General features: G+C 39.6%; 1 protein-coding gene across 1 annotated transcript in view; it reads left to right on the top strand.

The window, feature by feature from the left end:
* Positions 1-26,466, top strand: part of LOC136864208 (uncharacterized) — a 644,576-nt gene that overhangs the window by 125,129 nt on the left and 492,981 nt on the right. Inside the window, exon 3 of the mRNA XM_067140905.2 lies at positions 23,531-23,637. Coding sequence (XP_066997006.2) covers positions 23,531-23,637 — 107 coding nt within the window. The remainder of the gene's footprint in view (positions 1-23,530; positions 23,638-26,466) is intronic.

Genomic DNA, 26,466 nt, shown 5'->3' with positions numbered 1-26,466 from the left:
GCACTATCGCCTCATTCAAACCGAAGGACTTCAAACGATCTTCACTCTCTTCTATCAACAATATAATAGCAAACTCACTTGTTCCTGCTCCTCCTCCTTGCTCTTCAATTCGGACAAAACTCCAAAACGTCCAAACCTTCTTATCCATTGAGGCCACTTTGACGGCTCTTTAAAGTTAAATATATTAGGATGGGAGACTTGCTAACAACTGGTCGTTTCCATTTGACGAGTAGTGATATTTTCCATTTGATTAAATCCAGACACGTCATAAACAGTATCACCCATAAAACACCTGACACGATGTAATGTTGAGCATATTGATTAATGAACTATGGTCCTTTAACATAACTGGTTTATTCTGTACTGCACATAACCCAACATCACCAATTCTAAGATAGTTTGCCTTAACCGTTACCTCGATACAAAGAGGTTACTTAACACAACATCCACTAACAGAAGTAATGGGTAATAAAGGTGAAGTTACGCTGAATGAGGCCGTCTTTCCATTCGCTGTGTGATAATCCCTTGTCCTGGCTGACCGATTTATTGAAAGCTCAATGCTCTTTAAAGTGGATAACTCCTTTATCTTTGTGAGGGAGATAGTACCATTTTTTAAAATCCCGGGTCTCTTAATATCCCCCTGGTCTTCCGAGAGTCTAGAAATTCATCTTTAGGATTTAGCAGGTTGTCATTAGGTGATAGATTGTGTCTTGTTATGCAAGTTTTGTTTTCTTCCTCGAGACTTCTTGTACTAAAAATGCACGAGTTCGAATATTTTTTTTCAGAATTCGCAGACCTTTTTATTTGTTGTAGGAATACCTCCCATTGTGCACTGAGTAGTCCAAGTACCTTAGACTTTCTGTGACTGTACATCATGCTATTTGGTAGATAGGCTGGTTACTGAAGGATTTTCTTGATGTTTGATTTTATACTTTGTTTTGCGTCAACGTGGAATTTCACGGGGATTACGTTTATAGGAATAGTTTGGAAATGGTAGACGAAGGATGAACAGATGGAAGCGTTGATAACGCAAAATTTCTGATCGGTATGCAACAGAAGAGAAGAAGTAAGTAATTCAGTCTTACTACGCAAGTCCTGCATTTTGTTTCGAGGATTGAAGGAGATTATATTATGAAAGCTAACTCCGAGATGATACAGTATACGAATTTCTGTTTTTAATGCCACTTTTGTAAGTTTTTTTTTTTTGCTAGGGGCTTTACGTCGCACCGACACAGATAGGTCTTATGGCGACGATGGGATAGGAAAGACCTAGGAGTTGGAAGGAAGCGGCCGTGGCCTTAATTAAGGTACAGCCCCAGCATTTGCCTGGTGTGAAAATGGGAAACCACGGAAAACCATCTTCAGGGCTGCCGATAGTGGGATTCGAACCTACTATCTCCCGGATGCAAGCTCACAGCCGCGCGCCTCTACGCGCACGGCCAACTCGCCCGGTACTTTTGTAAGTTGACAGTTGGTGTGTTGATATCAAGTCCATAAATCATTGTTAAGCCATTATTGTAAATTCCAGTGCATAATCTTTCTCCTGTTCGATAATTACTCTGTCATCAGCAAATGCGACGACTATTAGAGGTTTCAGACCAGCTACGAGTGAAAGCCCGTATTTGGTTGCTACAGTTTCTTCAGAAAACTCGCTGAGAATGTGGTTTGTAGCTAAATTGTGTAGAACGGACGAATGGGGCGAACCTTGTATTAGGCCTCTCAATAATTTAGTGGGTTTTGTTGTTTAAATAAGAAGTAGAGTGTGTCTCTTGTTTTTCTTGTAATGATAAAATAACGGCAATTAATTGGGAAGGGACTGTGGAGTTTTCCAAAGTTATTTTGTGATGATCCTGACCAGTGTTGTCAAAGGCTTTACGTATATCAAGAAAGGCGACTGTTACATCGGACTTGGTATTTTTGGCATTCTTTAAAATGGATTGCAGTAATGCCGTGTTTCGGTCAGTGTCTGGACTGTTGGTGAAACCTCTATGATGTTCGTGGAATGAGACAAATTCACGCAATTTCCGGTCAGGGACTAGTTCGATAGTCCTTCTAATGACCGAACAGATAGGTGACAGGTCGCAAGTTTTGAGGATCCCTCTCGTCTCCTGGTTTGTGTATGAGAATGGTCTAAGCTTTCTTAAGATATGGGGGAACGAAGGGATGTTTTCAACATTCTTGAAGCAATTAAAGTTATACCGTCCGCGAATGAGTCCTCTCTCACGACTCGCATTGAAACGTAGTCTGGACCAGGAGATATTTCAACTGCATCTTTTTAATAGCTTAACTTATTCTTGCTTGGTAATGATGCTGGATAATTTTCATCTAGTGGTATTTTTTTTTCGAGATCGGTAATTGAGCTCAGATAGTGATTTCGTACACAGTCAATTCTGGTTGATTACTGGTAGGAAAAAGTGTTCTTCAAGGTCTCGGATGGGAATTTACCATTGCGATTGGTTGTTATAAGGCAGGGGGAATTGCTTTCCTCCTTTGTCATAGTAAGTTGATACAAGTAATTCGATTTCTGTTTTGCCATATCACTTTCTGTTTGCCGTTCGGAATTTTTTGACTGAGAACATTCGCTGGACATAAAAGTCCATTTTTTCTCTTAGCTCGTAGAATCTTGTGAAAGGATGCTTTAGTCCGGGAAAAGAATATATTGCGTTCGCTAAATATCTTCTAAAATCGTGAACAGGGTCTGAGAAAGTGGCATTATCAGCAACATTTTTGAATTTATTTTTCCATTCTATGATATTGAGCTTGAGGTATTCTAAGATTTCTGTCAGGATATTGTGGGCTATGTTCTGTCACATTGACGGGGGTGAGTGGTGGAGGAGAGGAACTGTATAATAGGCCTTTGCTTGCGTTGATTGCGATCCGTATCCTATAGTTCCAATATGCTTCTGTCATGCTACGATGATTTCTCTATGATTTTGGGGGTGAGACTTGTGTGAATATTTATTCTTCTTTGACCACGGAAGTATCTATCATAGTGAGGCATTGCGGCGAGTCGGGTCTAAGATCCAACTGACTGGTGGAAGGTAATACGATTATGTACTATTGTGTTGTAAAACATTGGTAAATGGAAAGTTTAATTCCTTGGGCGATATTATAGTTACCTTACCAAATAGTGCATAAAAAGGCATTTTTTTAAAGGCGAAGGTGAATGGGCCCTAAATGAATGGAGTGTGAAATAGAACCGGGTATTTAAAGGAAATTCGTCAGAGCATCAAATATAAACAAGAGTTTATGCATCGCACTTTCTTATCAGTACAGAAAGAAACCATCAATTTTCACGAAGTACGTACACCGAAAGCAAATGAGGTTATAATATCACTCACACAAAAAATAGGCTGAAAATGGGCACTAGGACAAGACATATTTGTATCAAAATGAGGAACTTCTGAATGATTGATTAGCGTCATTCACAGCTTGTTGTTGATGATGCTTGTTGTTTAAAGATGCCTAACATCTAGGTCATCTGCCCGCCATCCACAGCCTTATCAATTTTATAATATGTAATTATGTACTATATGGTAAAGGAATAAAGGAAGAAAACAACTATACCAGAACCGATTACCACATTATTTTGCCGAAAATCCAACAAAATAATAATGAAATTAACAAGGAACGGGAAATTATGACATCTGCAATTCGAAATGCAGCAGATGAAGCTATAGGATTAGGTTTTCCACATTTTCGTCATAAAAAGGAGGATTTTCATAACTTACCGGTGTTATCGAAAACCATCTCTGGTATGTTTATGTTATGACTAGGGCTTCGATATTTTGTAATATCGAGGTGTAAAATATGTACCGTACAAATTTATAGGCAAAATATGCATTGAAATATGTAATATCAGAAAAATAATTTTATGTAATATTAAAAACAGGCGGATTGAGGTTAGGATTTTAGTGAATCTCTAATGCTTGCCAGACGTTATTGTAACTTCCAAATTATTTGGTTGTAGAAATAATGATACCGAGTTATGGCATTCCTAGTGACCCCATCCTGTGTCCAGGTACGACACAAATAAAAATACCCCGGTAGCTCGTTAATCTCTTAGGTAAATCTTCATGAAATAACTCGGCTTAATGTGAGTTCAAAGAGAAATTCGTCCGCGTGCGAAAATAATTCTATTCCGGATGAACGTACCATCCTACCGCATGTATCATCAACGCAAGTGCCATAAGAAATCTCAAAAATCAACTTAAGACTAAGTTATCCTATGGCATATTAACTATAAATCACTTACACATATAAGAATCTATAATATGAAATTTATTAACCTAACTCAATTCAGAAGAAAAGAGAAAGTAATTTTTTCAAATATACGTGAAAAAATCATAAAATAAATTAACACCATGCATTCATCTCATTTAAGTCAGCGCTGGCTTAATAAAATTGAATTTCAATCCTGACATGAGCTAACATCTTGTTTCATATTTTCATTTGATATTTAAATATTTAATCAATCACATTATTTACATAATAATCAAATTTACAAAAAGTAAAATCAATCATATCACTGATTCACATATCACTTGATTCATATTTAAATTTTTTTTAAAGTCACGCAATACAAATTGTTTTATGAATATCGCATCATCTCCGTTGTTTTCGTTGAATGACATGCTAAGTTTACTAATCCCTATTGCCACTTGTAATCTTGGCACCTACCATCCTAGTCTAACTATGTTTACGTATGTGTAAAATCATCAAGTATCTTTCAAAAACAAAAGTAATCTGAACCTCATTACCAACTCTACTAGTTCTTAATTAGCCATAATTTCATCCTCTCATTCGATGTTTGACTTTACATGAAGCCTTACTTACGATGACAAGTTAAGCTAAGTGACTTCTCTCAATTTTAATATGATAGCTCAATATTATCTCTATGTTATTCTATACAGCTACACACTCATCTCATCTTTCCATTCGTGTATTACCTCTGTATGATATTTGCTATGGATATTTCCTTACAAGACGGCTTTATTTTAATACAGCAGAAACCATCTACTCCGATATACGCGTCTGGGTTTGCAATGCCTACCTTGTCTTACGATATTCCCTCGAAGTATTACTTGCTTCTCATAATTGATCCATAATATGAATAACTACATTCAGCACCCCTCATTACGTCTTCATTGCAACTATCTTCCTAACAATTCATTTCAATTCCTTCATATAACTCCATTTACTTTTATATATCGCGCAATTCAATCAATTATAACATCAACATAACTATTTTCTTCATATCATAACCTCTTCATATATAACACAATTCCAACGACGTATTAAGCTTCATTGCATTTCTGTTCACTTCATAGGATCATAATTCTTCTCACAGAATAATATTTAACATCTAGCATTTCATAATACGATTTCATGACGTACCTCGACAAGGAATAACTCACATAATCTATACTCCCTTTCCATATCATTACATTATGACGCTTAATTAGCATGTTCGGGTTCCAAACCCATTTAAGAAATATAATACAAGCAAATACTCTCATTCTCCTGTGTGAAATCTTCACTCCTTTTCGCAGATAGTCAGAATTTCGTTAGCTATCATTATACACTCAACATATGTATAATCACTTCTTCGAGATATATCGATTTTATCACAACTTAACCTCGTAAGATATAATCAAACATTGCGCTTCACTGAGTCACTTATTACCTTGAATATTTCACAATTACTATAAATTGCATGCGATTACTACATCAAACTTAATTCAAAAATCAAACTCGTGTCCTCATCCCGAGGTGGTGCAACTCTTTTCAGGCACACCCCCGTTGGAGGTGAGCTGCATGTGCCATTTCAACAACATACAAGCCCTCCTGCCATTCTTAAATTTCTGGCGGTACCGGGAATCGAACCCGGGCCCCCGAAGGAGACAGCTAACAACGCTAACCGTTACTTAATTAAGAACCATTATTTAGCAAACTTAGCTTGTCATTCAGCGGGTATGGCGACTTTGTAGCTCTCAGCACTACATCTGTAGTCCTTGGCCGGGTGGATACTATGGGTCAGGTGGAGTCCTCTCCTTCATGAGGTTTGGTCGGCTGTCTGGTTACATATTCACCTCCAGGTCGGTCCACCTCGAAATTAGCAAGTCATAATCGTCTTCTCTCTTGAGCTAGTGTTAACATAAAATAAGCCCAGCAAGTGAGAGTTCATTTTAGAGCTTCCTAAAAATCAAAATATCTCGTCAGTATTCTTGTATTTTGCTTATTGATCTGACTTTTGACAAATATTTTACACTGGGTTTAGTGTATTTTATATTTTATCTTTGCCTTATTTTATATATATAAATATATAATTTTAAATGAAAATTCGATTCTTGAAGGCTTAAGAATCTCTCAATTTCGCTCCTTGGCAATGATTCTTGGTTATTTTTCTGTCCTCCAATCTCTATTCTTAATAAGTTTCGGCGTGTCGTATCGCTCCTTGTCTGTCCAGTTGCTGTACGTATTTAATTTAAATATTCTTATTTCACGCCGCAATTTCTTTCTTCTGCGCTGAATATTGTGTATCACGCCCTAGCTTTTCGTTTAGAACGAGTAATATCTTAGTATTTCGTTTTTCTTAACTAATATCTTCTTTTCCGACGCAGCTCAAATGATTCGTGTCCGTCCAGTTTCTCGGCAGATTAGTAAATGTAGTAATAATATATTAATATTTACTTGTTTCTTTTCAAACAATCCACTCGATATTTTTATGTTCTCTACTCACAGCCTTTGAAATTGTGCGCTCCTTACTCGGTCTTGGCCTCCTGTGAACTTTTAAATTATGGTTCACTTTATATAATTCTGGCCTGTGTGGTCCATACCTCCACTTTGACGCCATTTTGGAACACGTCAGAAAATGCAAGTTGCACTCTAGGGAAGGTGAAATTATTCGTCTTACATTATTTTGATGTCCAGTGAAGTTATAAGTATTTTTCGGTGTTCATGGGGGTCATCAAATGACGCTGATCAGATAATATCAATTTATATGCTGAAAATGACCTCTTCACATTGTAGGATGTTGGCTCGAACAAATTTCAATGGATGGAAATTTCCTGGGACAGTATCTGCAGGAGGACCTATTTCTTCACAATTTAGGGTCTTGCAGGTTGCGAAGAAAGTGGAATATCCTTGATGTCTTTCCATAACTGCATGGAATTTATGCAACAACTTCTATCCCAAATCTCTCCGTACAGTACTGTCTCATCTTCACATCCTCGACAATATTCAATGACTCTTGTAGAGAAAATCCAGCGACCTCTATCTTCTATACTCCCAACAAAAATCCAGAATTTCTCTCAATATTTGCAATGAAGCATTCTAGTTTCCGTTTATCGAACAGTTGTTTCGACTCACGCACAAACCAACCTATTCTTTCGAAAATGAAGTCACTACAGTTTTTACTTATAATAATTCACAGATTCCTTCGTAGTACTGTTTCAGGAAGTTAGAGGGAGTTGGTTAATTCGTTTTATAACACTGCACACGATGTGGAGATTTAAGAAAACAATTCTTTACCGTTGAAACGAGCTTTTTGACTTCAGGTTAGTTACCTCGCACTTCTTCGACGAGTCGCTGAAGTCCGTGAGCTAGACAGATGAAAGGGATTATATTAGGATAGAACCTTTTTAACGCAGTTGCTGCTTTTAAGATGTACGCTGTGGTATCAGAATACAAAGCACGTAACTTTTTCACTTGAACGCCCTCGGGCCTTCAAGTCCAGTATTCACAAAGCTTGCCACGGTGGCGTAATTGGTACGCTCCAGAACTTGAGAGGAGGTGAAGAACGGCTTATGGTTCCTCTGTGTCGTGTTTTCTTACAACGATGAGATTGTCAATGTAGCGTCCTCTCACATCCGTTGTTTCATCGACGGCTATCCTAATGTGGAAAGTGCCTCACTTGTTACACACCTCTTTCAGGCTTTCTTGATAACACAAATCAAGGTCGTTCATTTTTAGTGTCGAACCGTCATGAATTTTGCGACCACAGAACTTTATCAGAATCGACCGGCACTCGGGAACCTGAAGCCTGTACCATGGAATGCTCGCAGCTACGTGAGCATGGCACATGTCTTTGAAAAATTCGAACGCTCGAGGGTAGTTGCATTAGAGTAAGCAGTGCTCGAGGTTTTTGTGGACGGGTTATTTATTTGTTCTTAAAAACTTAAAGAACTGTGGGTATGCTCTTCTAACTACAATTTCACTGAGCACCCTATCACACAATTGACATAGCACTTCCGTCCGTAATAAACGCTTCGTCCATCGCCACTCACAAGTTTATATTTTCAGATATTGCCGACACTTGAGGAGCCATCGTAAGTAATTGAAACACGTGCGTCGTGAGAAACAAAACTTACTTGCATTTAACTCTGTGGCTACCAAGGCTAGGGAATTGACTATGAGAGAACACCATTGCAGTTTCAGGATTGGGGAGTGGGAGGGGTGAAACTGGTTAGGCAGCGACATTGCTCTCTTGTTCGAAGAATTAAGGAACGTTACCGTTATAGTGCACAGAGTTTAGACAGAGAAATGCATTTCCTCACCTCTCACGTACTGGTAGTCCTGTTTTGCTCAGGGGAATGGGGGAGGGAAGGGAATAATTCAGTTCTGCAAGCATCTTTCGTCCATGCCGCTATCTCTTTCTAAGAAAATGAAAGTCAGGTAGCTCTGTCGAGTTAAATATTAGGCAGATTTTACTTGGGGAAAGAAAAATGATTAAACTCAGTAGAAATGCAGGGCGTATGCCTCTTCCTCCTCCTCCACTCGCGCCTGGGGGTTCGTCCTCCTTACGGAGTGCCGGTTAACAGTGTATGCTGAACTTCACATGACGTCATAACCTAACGCTTACAATGTGCGCAAGCTTAATCTCACATGCTTGGATTTGACTCCAGGCTAAACCTCACCTTACAGACCCAATTTCGATACCCAGGCTATCTGCATAAGATCGCAAGCTTAAACGAACAGCCTACGTCATCACATAACCTACCTTAACCTTACATGCTCAGAGTTTGACACACAAGCTAAACGCTTACGAGTGCATGCTTAACCTCACAGATTTGCATTCGACCGCAGGGTTAGCCTCACAGGCGGAAGGGGATACTGATAACAGGAATGTCGTCCTTTAGGATAGCATAAAGAGCGCTCAGTACAAAGGTATCTTGTACATGTTATATCTTGTATAAGAGAGATAGATTTCAAGGTCACTTTCAAAATGTGTTAACACTTGTATTCACTAGGCAGTCAGGTCTGCTTGTAACAGGGATTCAGCTTTTGTCATTATCGGTTGCAGTCTGACAACCACTCATCACAATCACTACCTGAAGTGAATGCTTAAATATTGAAACATCCATTATATTTAAGTGTGATCTGTGTACTGAGGATTCTTCAAAGCAAGACAGTCGTCAGTGGGATAAAACCGCCAAGCATAATTTCAGAACGTTCGCATGCGGTTAGTGCACTGTTACATATAACAGGTGTGATCATCTTGCACGACATGTGAATTCTAAACATGGTCGCTCAAAACTTTTACTTGCAAACTCTGTGATACTTATTACCCTGATATAGAACATAATCAGTCTCAAATAGCAGATGTGCATCAGCAAGAAGGAATATGTAACATCTCGAAACTAGTGAGTAAAAGTGATTTACCAGCTCTTAAAAACTGACTCTGAATGGTGGCAGCATAATATGAATAAGCGTAATCTAAACGAAGAGAGCTGTACTCTAAAGATGCTAAGGACGCTAAAATAATTTCAGTAACAGCAAGCAAGGAGTTCATCCTTGCACAAAACAATATTCAACGTAAATTTAAAGAGCTCAGACATGTTCAATCAGACTGAATTTTTGTAAACAGAGCAGAGCTCAACCCACCTCTGCAAGAGCTTTGTAATTCCACGCCATTATCTAGGCCTGCTACACGTGTTGTTACTACGCGCACATCCCAAAATAAAGAAAAACAGGCAAGGAGGAGGAGGAAAAAAGAAAATGAAGATTTCATCTCTTGGACATCAGAGCTTTGCAATTACACCTCATTGTCTAAGACTAATGCACGTTCTGTCGCCATGCAAACATCTAAGGGAGGGGCCATCAAAGCAGGTTGAGGTTTTACCTACAGACGCAATTGCAGAAACACCTAGAACATAAAAACAAATGCTGCTGTTTCCTGCACATGAACTCTCTGCACTTGGTCTCAATCTCATCTACAAGTCTCTGGTACACTACGTAGACGTAGATACCGGAACGATCCCAATCTACTTGTAGAACGTATGCTGATGCTAAAAACCTTGCAAGATAAAGGTCAAAGAAAGATGAAGTAGGGATACTATGTGGGTATTATTGAGTAATGGCTCATCAAAGTAAGACCTATTCCTCCTCCTCTTCCTCCTGCTCTTCCTAGTACCTAGCTGCTGCTACAGGCAGCCGTTCAGTTCTCTCGTAAACTCTGATAAAATATCTGTATCATTTCGCCTGAAGCGGGTCAAGCTCGCAGGCGTCTGAGTGTAAGATGTTGATAATGAAGTAGGGAGAAGGTAAAAATCGGTGTCGGCACATAGGCTACTCCTGCCGAATAGCACTAAATAGCTTGCTCAAAGCTTAACGATCTCATCTGACAAACGAATCACTATCAACAGCATCACTCTGTTTGAACAGTGTAGAGAGGTTTAGAATTGAATCCGGGTGATTTACCATCAACTATTCTACCCTACCAGTCGGTAAAAACCGAGCTCGATAGCTGCAGTCGCTGAAGTACGGCCAGTATCAAGTATTTGGTAGATAGTGGGTTCGAATCCCACTGTCAGCAGCCCTGAAGGTGGTTTTCCGCGGTTTCCCATTTTCACACCAGGCAAGTGCTGGGGCTATACCTGAATTAAGGCCACGGACGCTTCTTTCCCACTCCTTGCTCTTTCCTGTCCCATCGTCACAATAAAACCTATCTAAGTTCGCGCGACATAAAGCAACTTCTAAAAAGTCGTTAATTTTTTTTCTTCTAGCAGGGTCTCGAGCTAACTAACCATAGTGTTAGAGCATATGGACTTGATACTTTAACAATCACAGTTATGAGGCACGCTTAGAAACAACTTACGTTATAAACAAAGAATGTTACAGGACCTATCAAAAATTCGAACATTGTTATCACTCACGGAAGCCTGGAGTAAGTCACTTAGTTTCAACGTTATCTTTCACATTAGCGTCTGCCTTGTCTTGTATCTTTCTTTTAGGCTGATGACGCTGTGACCCTATAGTTCATGTCAAATTATACGTTGGAAATTTCTAACGCGTAACCTACCTTTGTAGCTAAGTGCTTTAAAGACACTTAGATGACTTAGTACTACAGATATGAGGTTTAAATAACAGTAGCTCTCCTGACTAGTATTTTCGCATCTTATTCTGCTTGAACGTGAGCTCCAGACAACCTACAAGTCTACATACAGAGGTTAGAGTTGAACACAGGCCCACAGGTAAAGACCGCATAGTCTCCAGCAGATTTCGCTATCACATTATTCTTGACAGAGATTCTTAGTAGACCGAGGGTACCTTTACTACCTCAGTTAGGCTGCTCTCGAACATTATTCAGAATGACTACGGTAAATTCTTGCATTTCATCTTTGCTACTAAGAATCGAGACAGAGACTTAAAGCCTATTTTAAGCGAAAGCGATAAGTTTCCAGCTACATATCCAGACTAGAGTCGAACTTAAGTTAATATACAGAAGTTAAGAGTCGAACACCGTTCTAAAGATAAAGATCGCATAGTCTCTAGTGTAAGATTAACTTCTCCGTAAGCTTGTGTAAGTGTGTGTGTGTGTGTTTTCCTATGCTAACACTTACAGCTTATCCGCGGTCGGGCCGGAAATTCTAACTTTTATTAGTTAATTAGTATGGCACGAGAGGGGTTGGATGTGTGCGTCGTCCTCAGCATTAGATTTCATCTTCAATACTGCCCCACCCTCAAAGACATGTAGGTCGCATGTTGGCCGTCTACACAAAAGACCTGCACCAGACCTCTCCAGAGGCTACACGTCATTATTCTTTCTGTACTTACAGCTTAAATCCTTTATAGATATAATGCTGATTTCGTCTAGCGCTAAAGTACACGCCGCAAAATCAGACCAATGTTCTGTTTTAGCTTAGGTACGGGGTGCGGCAGAAATACCTGACGAATTTCAGACGTAAATAACTCAGCAACGCAACAAGTCATTGACAATTTTGTTGGGCAGTTTAAAAGAGCAGGGTTTGCCATTTTTGTCGTACACAGTAGATTGGAGCGAACTAAAGGTCGTATTGGCCACGTGCATCGTCTTGTTTGGGTCAGTCGCTAGCATGGCGTGGAGTGGTGAATACCGAGGTTTCGTGATTGAGACTTATTTAAAAAATGCCGACTCTTTTACTACAACACAGCGTTTGTTTCGCAGACACTTTGGCTTAGGTCGACATGGGAAAGTTCTGAGCAGGGACACCAATCTTCTATAGGTGAACAGTTTGAGAAAAAGTGGCTCGAGTGTGAAAACGAAGCCGCCTGTTATGCTTCGTAGCGTCCGAACACTAGAGACCATCCGTGGAGTGCGACACGCCGTTACGCAATCTCCTCAACGTTCGGTGCGTAGGCATTCACGTACTCTGGGACTCTCGGATCGCACCATAAGGAGGATTTTACACGGAGACATGAAGTTCCATCCGTACAAAATGGTAGGTGTTCAGAAACTCAGTGAACGTGATTGGACCAACCGCAGAGTGTGTTGTGAGACTATCCTGGAAGCTGTAGCAGCTGACACCAGTGTTCTGGCAAGTGATGAAGCGCACTTTCATTTGTCAGGCTACGTTATTAAACAAAATTTTCGGTTCTGGTCCGCAACCAATCCTCAACAGCTCCATGCGCGACCTCTCCACAGTGAGCGTGTTACTGTTCGGTGCGCTGTCGCTGATTTCGGAATTGTAGGCCCTTACAATTTTGAAGAGGAGGACAGAACTGTAACAGTAACATCGGATCGTTACGTACAGCTGTTACGCAACTTCCTGCAGCCGACACTCACCGACTTAGCGAATCCTGCTGTGTGGTTCCAGCAAGATGGTGCCACTGCACACACAGCCAGGGCGTCGATGGGTCTCCTCAGAGAAATGATTCCAGGACGTATCATCTCCTTACGGAGTGACATTCCATGGCCAGCCCGTTCCCCTGACCTCGCCCCGTGCGACTTCTTTCTCTGGGGATATATGAAAGATCGCGTCTTTCGACGTAAGCCGCGAACACTACATGACCCGAAAGCTGCCATCCGTGAAGAAATCGAGGCAGTACCACAAGACATGCTAAAGCGAGTCATGCGGAACTTCAGGGAGAGGCTTCCGAGGTGCATCGAACAGGACGGTCGGCATTTGGATGACATTATTTTCAAAATCTAGTGTATATGTGTATGTGATGCAAATGGCAAACACTACTCTTTCCAACTGTGCAATAAATCTTTAAATGGCTTGTTGCGTTGCCGAGTTATTTACGTTTGAAGTTCGTCAGGTATTTCTGCCGCACTCTGTATATATATACCGGGTGGTTCACCAGCTCCTTATTTTTGCGGAGAGAGGCAGTCCATATAACGCGTATAACCTCAAGATCCTTATAATTTAGTTTTATGAGCACCAAATAACTTGAATTTTCTCCTTGTGGTAGACAAGGCTCTCGGCTACCTATGTGTCATCACTGTAAATTGATTCATGGACCTAGCAATGGAGAAACTACTATACACAATTCCGCGCCAAATACTAAGGACCATTCTGCAAACATGTGATTTATCGCGCCTTGAAATAAAATAGGTACCCGTAATACGATCGAATGAATAGGTTATGTCACGTGTTCTGTAATGTAAAGAAGTTAAATGAACACTGTAGAACATCATTGAAGACTATGACACGGATATTAACTTTCGAGGTGGAACGGCCATACGTAAGTACTACACCTCTAGCAACTAGCATGAATGTTGTCTTCTTGGCCGAATCGGGTAAGGTCAGGAGCACAAAGCGTGTGAGTATCGGCAGCGTAGTGGTTCGAATCTAGCATAAGGCAATGTTTTTGAACGGCAGAGGTGCTCCATTTTAACGGGGATACAATGAAAATGAAAATCCTCAAGCTGTTTCCAGTCATTCGACCGGGTCAGGAATGGAATGAATGAAGCTTCCATCTAACGGCGAGGATAGGAATTGTGCCGGCTGCCGAAGCATGTCGCACTCCTCTGAGGCAATGAATAATGACTGACAGATGAAATGAAATGATGTTGGAGAGTGTTGCTGGAATGAAAGATGGCAGGGAAAGCCGGAGTACCCGGAGAAAATCCTGTTCCATCTCCGCATTGTCCAGCACAAACCTCACATGGAGTGACCGGGATTAGAACCACGGAACCCGGCGGTGAGAGGCCGGCGCGCTGCCTCCTGCGCCACGGAGGCTCAACGGGGATACAATAATAATCAATATTTTCCTATTAGTTTTAAGGAATGCGCTCTGATTTGGCATCTTTCACTTAAGGATGGGTGGAGGAAAGATTGGGAAGGAAATCGAACTTTGTCTTTTACTAAGGTACCGTCCCGGCATTTGGCTGGTGGTGAAAATGGGAAACCGGGGAAAACCATTTACAGGATGGCCAGCATGGGATTCGAACCCACAACCTCCCGAGTCCAACGCACACAAATAATAATCCACACCTACGAGGTCACATGACAGCACTTATTCATTTCCTCACGATGTATTCCTATGAAGAGTACGTTGAGTTGTTGGTAATTTATGGAGAATGTACGGTCGAATTAATATGTATGCCACGTGCTCCGTAATGGTAAAAAGTTAAATGAACGCTATGAAGCATTATTGAAGACTTTGACTTAGATATTGCCCCTTCTTACCTGGCTACCCAGCCGGAGAACGAGAGGCTCAGTCACAGACGGTTCGTTTTCTGGCTTTGCAAAAATTTTAAGGGCAGGGATAGATATAAGGACTAGCAACAATAAAATCAACACTAAATATAAGGTTTTGACATTTATTACAACTAAGCACTCTTAACAACAAATTTAAAATTGAACAAAATCTTGGAATTTTATTTTTTCTTCTCTGCCGGTATTTTCATTACAATGGAATTATTCTTCCCAGAACTCTGCTGATATAGTTTTCTGTAAATATATAGACGAATATTAGCCTACATCTAATATAATAAAATAATAAACGTAATTTATGAGAAGATCCTTTTCTCTAATGATAACAGGATTATTTTCAAATTAAATTTTAATAAATAATTCTCTGATTCGTTAATCGTCAGCGGTTAAATTATCCCTTTTCTGCTTAATGAGAAAAATTTAATAAATTTTTTTGTCGAAATTCCATTCAGCATGCCTTCCTCAGACTTTAAATTCATAAAATGAAAAATTTCTTCATAATTATTATCTCAAAATTTTCCGTAATAATTTCATAAATTATCGCAATATCCTTCTTCAATGTTACACTCATTGAGAATTTTTAGCTTTGTAGGTTTTATAATAAATCGTTCGTGACTCCAGTCCACGGACATGACCCTTGCTTATTCGTTCTTTTCTAAGACATTATACCTTACTTTATCTAATTTTGGAATAAAATCCACTAAAGATACACTTATCAACAAAATGTGAGCAACACAAATAACGATATATTAATCAGAACACACGCAACGAACAAGAGATCGAGTCAAATTGTCATGAGAAATATCACAATTCATAGAAATAATGACTAATCACACATACAACATTCACACTAGGGTACACGGTAACAGTTTACAATATTTATGACGATTTCTAGTCCTTGATTATTATATTTAAATTTTAATCTAAGTCATAGGGAATTTCTGATGACGGTATCGGCTAAAGAAATACCATTACAACAATTAGGAACGTGATGATGTCCGGATTATCACTCAAATAAAGAAATTAGGTTCAACAACGATGTTCATGAGAATATCAGCGATAGATATCATCGGAAAATTATCATATAGAAACGCACATAACGCAGGTCAAATATAAAAATACGCGTTTATGGTTCATGAGTTACGACACTATTATTATTATTATTAATATTATTATTATTATTATTATTATTATTATTATTATTATTATTATTATTATTATTATTATTATTATTATTATTATTATTATTATTATTATTATTATTATACCATGGCTATCAACTAACACGTGCTCCACTCGAAGAAATTATGTTCAACAACATATTCTCTTCACATGAGACTCAATAGATGGATTCACAAGTCAAACAGATAATAATTGATCCATTCCCAAGTCCATAAATACAATAAATATAATGAATAATCCGTCAAGATTCGGCCGTCTTCCAGGCTCACATTTACCCTACTAGAGCACATATTAATATTTCACACAAGAACAAACAATATTTACACTCATGGTCCTTATTTCCATATTTAACCCGTGATGAAGTTTTATTATTATTATTATTATTATTATTATTATTATTATTATTATTATTATTATTATTATTAAATGCGCGAGATCACAAATCCGCGTAAGCTAAAGTTCGATAAAATTACCAGATGACACTAACACGTTTGAAATCCACATAAAGATCGTAATAACGTCTAGGGAAATTCGACGTAATGAAACGTACCGATAATCTGTCCCACATGGCTTCCAAATTAATTTACAAATTATTTCAAAATTAAATTATCCTTATCGGAGAGGTCAATTATTTTTAAATCACTCGTATACTGTTGAATTGGGACAGTCAGAATAAATATCGAAGACACTCACATAACACTAACTAATAGAAACCAATAATCATTCACACACAATAACTACCTTACACCATGGAAAGAAGAAATAAAATAGCAAACTACTGTAAGACTAGAAGAAAATTATGCCAAATGAATAAGGAAGCTTGTCGGAAATTGCCTCACATTTTAGAATACCATTATAGCTGCGAGGACGAACATGGAATAGTAGTAGACTTCCTCTTGCTGATGTACTGGCATCTTGAATTTGTCTCGATCCGCACGTAGTCTTCTTCTTCTTTCTTCCCAAATAGAAGGAGCTGAAACTGACAAATAAGTTTTAAGATGTGCCCAGTATACACACACGATGAATGATATTTCTGAATAATACGTATCTTCTTCCGTAAATCTGCTAAACTCGTAGATCTAGAATATGTAATGAGTCTGTACTGCCGAATGATCGAACCCAAGAATGTCTGCAATGTGAACGTCGGCGTTGAATTCCCAAGACAGACAAAGAAAGAGGCGCAGACCAAAGAAAAGCTCAAGTCACAAAGAGGCAGTTCCTTCGAGAAACACCGCTATATAATTGTCTTAAGATGAGGGTGTGTCGCCGTAATCGTCTGTGATTGGTCAATGACTTGCACCTGATAGGCTGATACATTTTTATTGGAATACTGTCAGGTGTAGAGCGACTTTAATCGTATCGATCGGGCAGCCTTGGTTTCTCCCTGTAGGTCACGTGGCAGGCAGCTGACAATCTGACACACAAAAAATCCACTGTTCTCCCCTCGCTTGGAAATGCCGGTTTCGAGCGAGCTCATCTCTCTGTAACACGGAGTTGGGAAAAATTTCCGCCCTTGCTGATGAAATAATATTCTTACACTCGTATATAATAAAATATTGCTTTTACGCCAAATTTGAAGGGGACAATATTAACTTTCGATATCGAACGGCCATACTTTAGTAATAATCCTTTAGCGAGAGTATTGGATGTTGTATTTGTGGCTGAGTCGGTTAAGGGCCGGTGACTCAAGGTTTCTGAACGCTGGTAACGCATTGGTTCGATTCTAACCTTATTCATGTTTTTTTAATATTTTTGCCGTCAGGTCGTGCCCCATTTTAGCGGACACGCAGTGTTTATGCACACTTACCAGGTCACATCACACCACGTATTGATTCACTCACGAGGTATTCCAGTGACGAGTACGTTGATATGTTGCTCATTTATGGGGAAACAGGACAGAATATAGTCCAGTCGCAATATCTCTATGAGTATTTCCAAGACTACCGACTACCAATACGTTCCGAAACTTCGAACGAATATTGCGGTCAACTGGGACGCTTGGAAGGGTAACTTCCGTTAGAGATGCTCCTATAACGTCTGGTCCAAATAAAGAGACTGTTTTGAACGCTGTCCATAATAACCCTCATATTAGTACTCGGACACTTGCACAACAGACTAACATCAGCCGGTCATCAGTCATGCGTATACTGCATAACAATACATTTCACCCGTACCATCTGCAGATACACCAGCAGCTCCACGGACGTGATATCGATGCTAGAGTAACATTTTGTCAATGGGAATTACGTAGGATGACCAATAATACAGCCTTCTTGACAAGAGTCCTGTTTTCAGACGAATCATTATTTCACAACAGTGGCGTCGTGAATCGGCACACACTGTACTATCAGAGAGCGGAGAATCCCCACTGGGTAAGACAGGGCCCACTTCAAGTGCAGTAGGGAGTAAATGTCTGGTGTAGGATCTTGGGTGGCTATCTCATCGGACTATATTTCTTCGACGGACTTGTAACAGGAGCACGCTACCTTCATTTTCTTCAAAATGAACTCCCACAGTTGTTGCAGAACATGCCACTACGCGAGTGATTACGAATGTGGTTTCAGTAGGATGGGTCTCCATCTTACGGATCAGTAGTCATCCGGAAGTATCTTCATGCTTCATATCCAAATAAATGAATAGGAAGGGGCGGACCCGTTCACTTGCCTGACAGATCACTCTATCTAACGCCACTTAACTAATTCCTGTAGGATCGCTTAAAGCAGGTAGTGTATGCACAGGAGCCTTAGATCCTGTCATCTTCGGCAACTGATCACCGAGGCATGCCAAGCTGTTACACCTAGCATGTTACAAAGTGCAAGAATGTCTTTAAAACGTCGTGCTGAAATCTGCATAAACCAAGGTGGTCAACATTCCGAACAATTGTTACACTGAATGTACAGTGTACCCTACTTTCTACCTACAGACCATCATGTCGTAGTCCAACCTGGCTACGTAACATCGGATAAAAGCGGTCCTTTTCAGGACCAAATAAAAATTCGCCCTTTGGAACAAGACAACTTGTGGCCATATTACAGTCACTGTAAACGGCACTAATCGAAAAAAGGTGTACCAGTCACTGAATCGAACCTACTACTTGACAGCTTGGCTGATACAACAGCAGTGATGCGTGATTTAGCCACCTTAGCTACCGCGAGCCGTAGTGCATAGCTGGCACGTTGTAGTCCTTATAGACACTTCCTGTCCCGACGTAAGATAGTGTTATTCACAGCTGTAATCGTTTTACACTTTCATTATAGTTTAAATAATAGCAATAACACTGCCGCTAACGATTTCTATCATATTCGCGAGCATTTTATAAACGGTATAGTTGTACTAAGGCCATAAAAGAGCAGGTACTAATGTTTTTCGAATGACTATGATATACGCGTTGGTTCGGTTACCTACTTCCGAAAAATTAAAGGGCTGGTGAACTACCTGGTATATATAATTTGCAAAGTCAGCGTACTGACCGCCACACGCATGATAGGATGTGTTGAGCTAACAAGACTCCGCAGTCTGAGATACCCCCGATAAGAGCGATGTATACGTATTAGCCTACAGTGCCAACTCCTCAATATTAGCTCCATAGGAGCAATGTATGTAGCGGCTATCTTCTTGAGTAGTCCTAACACAGCTCCGAAACCCCCAAGGTAGATCTCCTAGCCTGTGCGTAAGCTCTATAGAGTTGGTCCGATAAGACCAATAAGTCCAAATTTACAAGTTGTGAGTTCCTGAAGTAGCTCTCCAGATTTAGCTCCATAAGAGTAATTTCTAGCGGCCATCTTGCCTAGTAACCCTTGCGTCAGCTCCACAGACTGATGCCGATTTCTGGAATGGTGAGATATCGGTCCGATAGCTGTTGATTTGTTACAGTTGTTGACTCTATAAATGTTCGCTGCGTAGCAGAGCGTAATAGCATCTGACTTACCGAAATGTCCCTGCTCGTTGATAAAGTTTCATAACTACTCACTAGATGCCACCCCTCGCGCTGATTTGTTTTAATGCATTAAATGTGTTCCCTAGACTGTCAGGTGCATGAACACAAGTAATGTGTCCTATTTGAGCGCTCGTGCACCGATAAATAATGGTGTTCAGATCGGTGTCCTTGCAGGCGTGGATGTAAATTTCGTAGGGTTTAAGGTCAGTCAGAAAAAATGATGTTGCTTGAAGACTTCTAATGAAATATGCGCATCAGCAGCACATATGGCTCGTGATCCAGAATGCACTGAGCCTTTGTAACATACCGTATATATTCCCTGCTATTCCGAAATATAAAGATTAATTGACGAGAGTATTGTGATAAATACCGCGTCATTAACATACATAACCTGTGAGTTCCTTGTAATGTAATATGGGTAGTTAAATATATCCCACGATAAAAAATATTTATGTTCGCTACCAATGCAAGTAGGCCTACAGTACTACGATACATTTTTAATTATCTGTTATACTCATTTACTGGTACCAGTGCTTTTATGAACACGAATACAGTCATAGATACAAATATGATACGACTCAGTAGTATACTGTAAAAGCTGATCGTAATTAATATTTGATCAGAGGGGACAATGGAAAACGTCACCTATAACCTTATCCAAACATATGCCGGTATATTTGTTTAGCCTGAATCCGTTTTTCAGTTTATCCTCACTATACATGATAAAAACATTAGGTCGGCGATTATAATAATCGTCTTCGTTGTAGAACATTACTCATGTCTAGATCGTCTTCGTCGATAAATTATGAGAAAGCAAAAAACAATGTATTAGCTGCCGATATATAGTACGATACTGCGCATGCGTCCGCCAAGCTAACGAATAGATACCTCTTGCTCAGGGCCCTCTATGTTAGCGGGTGGTTTATCGAGTAGTACAGTATCTTACGTTCGTTCAACGGAAAATCACCAGTTAACCATTCGATACGGGTATAGGTTCGATATTTCACGTTCCAGAAACCGAACATTAGTTCGATAAGATCAGTAGATCCTAAGTTACATATCGTGGACCTTTGAGGTATCTCTCGAGAGTTATCCCCATAAGAGCAATGTATAGCATCTATCTAGCCTAGTGTGGCAGTTATGTTAAGCCTGAGATCAAATCCAAGCCTGTAAAGTTAAGGTTGTGCTCTGATGTGGTTGGCCTGGGCATCGAACTTTTGTCTGTGATGTTAGTATCCCTGTGAGGTTAACCCTGGTTTCGAATCCAAGTCTGTGAGGTTAAGCTTGCACTCTTATGACGTTTGCCCGGGTGTTGAACTTTGAGTCTGTAAGGTTAAAGTAGGTTACGTCATGACGTCGACTGTTAATTTATATTTGCAATCTTATGCAGATAGCCTGGGCATCGAACTTGGGTCTCTAAGGTGAGTAACTCTGTGAGGTTAAGCCTGGAGTCTACTCCAAGCCTGTGAGTTAGAGGTTAAGCTTGCATAGGTTATGACGTCTTGTGAGTTTTAGCATGCACTGTTGGACGGCACCTCCATGAGGAGGAGTGTCCCCCTCGTTCACCGCCACATCGCTGCTCGTTAGAGTTGGGCCCAAGCACACCGTGAATGGGGACGTGCAGAGTGACATTTTGTTTTGTTCACGGACGAAAATAGCATCGCTTTCCACCCCGACAGTCGTCGCCCAAGGGCCTAGAGGCGTAGGCATCTCGTATCAGGCTAATAACTATTATGCAAAACATTTTTGGATGTGGATATGTTTTATATAAAATACGTACAAAAATAATGAAAGATAGGAGGCTCATAGAAAGCGAATGAGGAATAATGGGAAAGAATTAAAGCTCGCGGATGCAAACGGTTGAAATAACTTGGCCCGCAACCAGCCGAAACAAAGCGGAATAAAATATTTAGCCACAAGCAGGTAGAAGAGAAAATAAGTCAATTTGAAAACATGGCATGTCCTTTTTGTAGATTACGAAAAGTCTTACGATAAAATAAAAAAAGGAGACATTGTGGGATATAATAGAAATGAATGGCAGTCCAGAACATCTGCCTGGAGGAAATGAAGAAAATGAAGACATATGCATGAGAAAGAAAATTATTTTAGTTATCTAGCATAGAAATTAATTAAAAGATACCGATTAACGAAGGAGTTCACCAAGGTTGTAGCCTCACTTTGCTTAATATAAACAAATACGAAGTAATTAGAAAATGTACTGAAATCGTGTGTCTTGGAACAAAACTGTGTGATAAGACCTACATAAATTCAATGCATTTTGCCGACAATCAATTATATTACAAGGTAAAAAGATACACTAGGAACATCAATACATGCGTTAAACAGCATCAGCTGTAAAAAGTACAATCTACAGCTGTCCGAAGAGAAGACTGAAGTTATTGCATGGCAGGGGAAATATCCTCTCAAGGTAAGAATAATAGGCCTACATACCTCAAAAAATACTCTTCATGGATGTACCTTGTGTGCTCCTGATGAATGTCCGCTGCGACTGTTGTTTCATTAGAAAGAGGCATCGGCAATGTACTATCACATGTTATGTGTGAGTGAAAGGTTCGATTTTCAGTCTCAGGACTACTCATGAGAATGCACCGTAACTAGAATCCTTGGACATGAAAGGAACAGAACGTAATTTGTGGCCTCTTCAAAGTGTAAACATGCCTCCACGAATCATTACAGCATTTTCTTGTACGAATATCGTTACATTGCGTCAGAAATCAATCATCAATGATCTGCATTTATAGCTGTCGTCCAGTGGCAGATTCTCTACCAATTGTTTACCTAGCTTTTCTTAAACTTTTTCATGGAACTTGGAAATGTATCGAACATTTCCTTTGGTAATTTATTCCAATCCCTTACTCCTCATCCTATAAATGAATATTTGTCTTCTTGAATTCCTACTTTATCTTTCCTTACCAGCTCCGACCATTGTTATTCGTCTACTAATGTCACTCCACGCCATCAGTCCATTGACAGGTCGATACATACCACGTAGTCGTAGTCTAGTATCTCTTCTCCTTACTCCCAAGTCTTCCTCTTCCTAGCCTAAATATTGCAACATTTTCGTAACATTACTTCTTTGTCGGAAATCACCGAGAACAAATCATGCTGTTGTTTAACGCGAAACAAACACGGTCCATTCCAACGCCTCATTGCGTATGACCAGAATAATGTTCCACGCCATAAACACCTCTGTTGAGAGAACCACAATTGCTAGTATAAATATTACGCTGAATTCATAATATGTCAAACTGTTTTACACAATAAATAAATAAATAAATAAATAAAATCGTTGATAGGGAACGTGGACAGCAGGTGAGCAATAATTTCAGTGTTATTTGGATTTTTGCGTTCCGCCTTAAGTTTTATATGTGTAAAGAATACAGCGCTGTATATAATATTGCAACAGAGTTTTGTGTCCATATCTGATAATGTATTTTTTCTATATTTTCTTTTTTCTTGTCCATTGTAGGCCAAGCACTGTGCAATCACTGCCGTGAGAACACTCATCGCGCCAAGATGTTCTCAACGCATGAAGTGGTCCATATGTCAAAATGCTCAAAGGAAGGGCACCGTCGGGTGAGTTGGTTTATTTGAGTTCCATTTTCGATACTCAGTAAGTGTAGGAAAAGATTTATTTTTGAAAATACTCATAAAACTGGTCTCAAATATATCAAACTGCTGTTTGTCCTCTTCACTATCAGTATCTAGTATCAGTCATCACATTGTATCGCAATAATAGTGTTCCTTACGTACGAATGCAACAACAAATTTATACCCCGATCTATCATAATTTATAATTACGGTGATCACCACTATATTCTTGGAGCGTTACTCTATTCAACTTTATGTCGTCATCTGTTAACCCCTCGTAGTTTAGGCGCTACTGCTCTAAAGTGTTTCTTCGCAAAATAATTTAAAACTTAGTCTAACCACTTATGTGTACATTTATACCTATATAATTGACCTTTTCCTGTTGTTTTCATTAAGCTTGATTTGGATTCCACCACTTTCCTGGCAATACCTAACCTTTAAGGGGGAAATGGTCGGACGATAAGTAGTGCTAGCTAATCACATCACCCTGATCTCGTGCATCAAAGTTCAAGAATGTACAGAATTTTACTCTCCGTCGCGCAGAACATTAACAGAGTAGACCTCACAGGTTTACATTTTCTATTTATTTTGAGTGAAATCTTATCTTGTAATGGAACCTGGGACCAGTGGCGTAACTTTAGGGCCTGCAATGCCGGCAGGCCAGGGGCTTAAGGGGACCCGCAGACTTTCCCCACATAAATAAAAAATAAATAAAAAACTGGAATGTCATTCTGCACAGGAAAGGGTACATCAGGATAATTTTATAGAATAGGTTGAATAAGATTCCTCTTACAATTCGTAACTAGTGAAATTATCATGATGCGAGGTCGGCAATGAGGAGAGATGAAATTATATAATACTAGCTGATGTACCCGTGCTTCGCTACGGGATTCTCAGAAAGACTGTTTTTGTGGTTTTCCTAACTGAAGTCAACATAGGTAATTACAAACACGTCAGTAGGAATGTAGCGATTAAAGTAATGTTATGATATAAAATACTGGATGAATGAAAAATCGCACATTTTCTCACTTTTAACAAACAGTACGGTACTACGGTGCCGATCTAACAGTCCAAATTCCCAGTGCTGGAATTACCATGCCGCAGATAGTCGTGATCAGCCCTCTCCCACTATTCATGTAAGTGTGCACACTGCGCATTCCAATCAGTGCCACAGAGTAGGAAGTGTATAGCTCGAATGCAATGACGAACCAGTGGGTTACGTACCAGTAGTATCAGCATATATATGAACCAGAGAAATGGCATGCTAAAGAAGAAAGTTATCTAACTCCCCAGCTACTTCCCGCCAATATTCTGGCAGGCTGTTGTACTCGGTACGACGGTGCGAGTTGGCCGTGCGGTTAGGGGCGTGCAGTTGTGAGCTTGCATGCGGGAGATAGTGGGTTCGAACCCCACTGTCGGCAGCCCTGAAGATGGTTTTTCGTGGTTTCCCATTTTCACACCAGGCAAATGCTGGGGCTGTACCTTAATTGAATCACTATTTGCAGAAACTACCTAAGTGCACTTTTTCAAACTGTTGGGAAAATAAAAAAACTGTGTGGCAGTAAAAGTTGAAGTCTGATCTCCTTCCACCTGTTAAAAATGAAACTTTAATATGCTAGAAAAGTGTAGGAAGCATGAAATATTTTTTTAAAAATGTTAAATTCTATAAACAAATGTTTTGAAACATTCTGGAATAAACAACTTTTCCTGTTAATTTCTGTAGCAGTTATTAAAAAACAGGTAATTAATTAATCTGTGCACGTTTTAAGTTGCGAGGTTAAGGAAATAACATTCTTCTATACATCAACATTTTATAGACATCAGTTAATGAACCACAAAATACAAATTAGAACAATAAAATGCTTTCTGGCTTTATTTAGCCTCTGGCATATCCTCGGCACGTTCTCTCTCGGTTGTTGGCCATTGAATGATGCTGTTATAAGTCTTCATAACCAACGGTGTAGTCCATTAATTTTTTCAAGTCTTCAACTTTCTTGTTGTTGATTGAAACCTAAAACCAATAAATTGCATTGTGCAGAACCCAGTAAAAGTTTATAAAGTTATTATAGCCTACAAGATGTGGTTTGTACTTGCTCAATAATTTTATGAATGTTATTGTGATCAACTTAAATTTCCCAAAGGATAAGTCTTCACAGAAGGTAGTTCAGGTGGGCTGTCCGTTTTCAGTAGTGCGAAAATAGATGAAAATCCTCCAATAAACGCCTTGACTTGACCTAGCGTATCTTTAGAGTACAGAAACTGTTTGTAACTAGAAACCTTGAATGGCTCCTTACATTCTCTTGGAACTTCCCTACCTGATATTTCATTAGAGATTGTTATTTTCTTGTACGATGTAGGCCACCAATGTTTAAAACTTAAAACATCGTCCTAGGTAAGATGATGAACGGTAAAACGTCCAGGCACACTTGCCTTTAAGTTGAGCTCAGCATACTCATCTGGAGTATAAATTTTGTCCACCTTCCTCAAGAGCCGTTGAATACTCCCAAAATCCCTGCCACAATGTGTAAAAGAGTGCCCACGGAGAGGAAAGTTATGCATATTCGCCTCAAACTGACTTCAGTCACAGAGATTCAATTAGAAACACACAACTGTGTGATTCTTATTTTGGTCCGTTGGCCCATCACAAAACAATATGAGGTACTTGACATTAGATGGAATTTCAGTGTCAAAATAATGTACCCCCTGTGGATGGGGGATGCAGATGAAGAATACACCCACGGCATCCCCTACCTGTCGTAAGAGGCGACTAAAAAGGGGCCCAAGGGGCTCTCAACTTGGGAGCGTGGTTTGGCG

This window comes from Anabrus simplex, chromosome 2 (genome assembly GCF_040414725.1).
Source record: "Anabrus simplex isolate iqAnaSimp1 chromosome 2, ASM4041472v1, whole genome shotgun sequence".
NCBI lineage: Eukaryota > Metazoa > Arthropoda > Insecta > Orthoptera > Tettigoniidae > Anabrus > Anabrus simplex.
The sequence above is the reverse complement of the archived record's forward strand: the minus strand, read 5'-3'. Positions and strand labels throughout refer to the sequence as shown.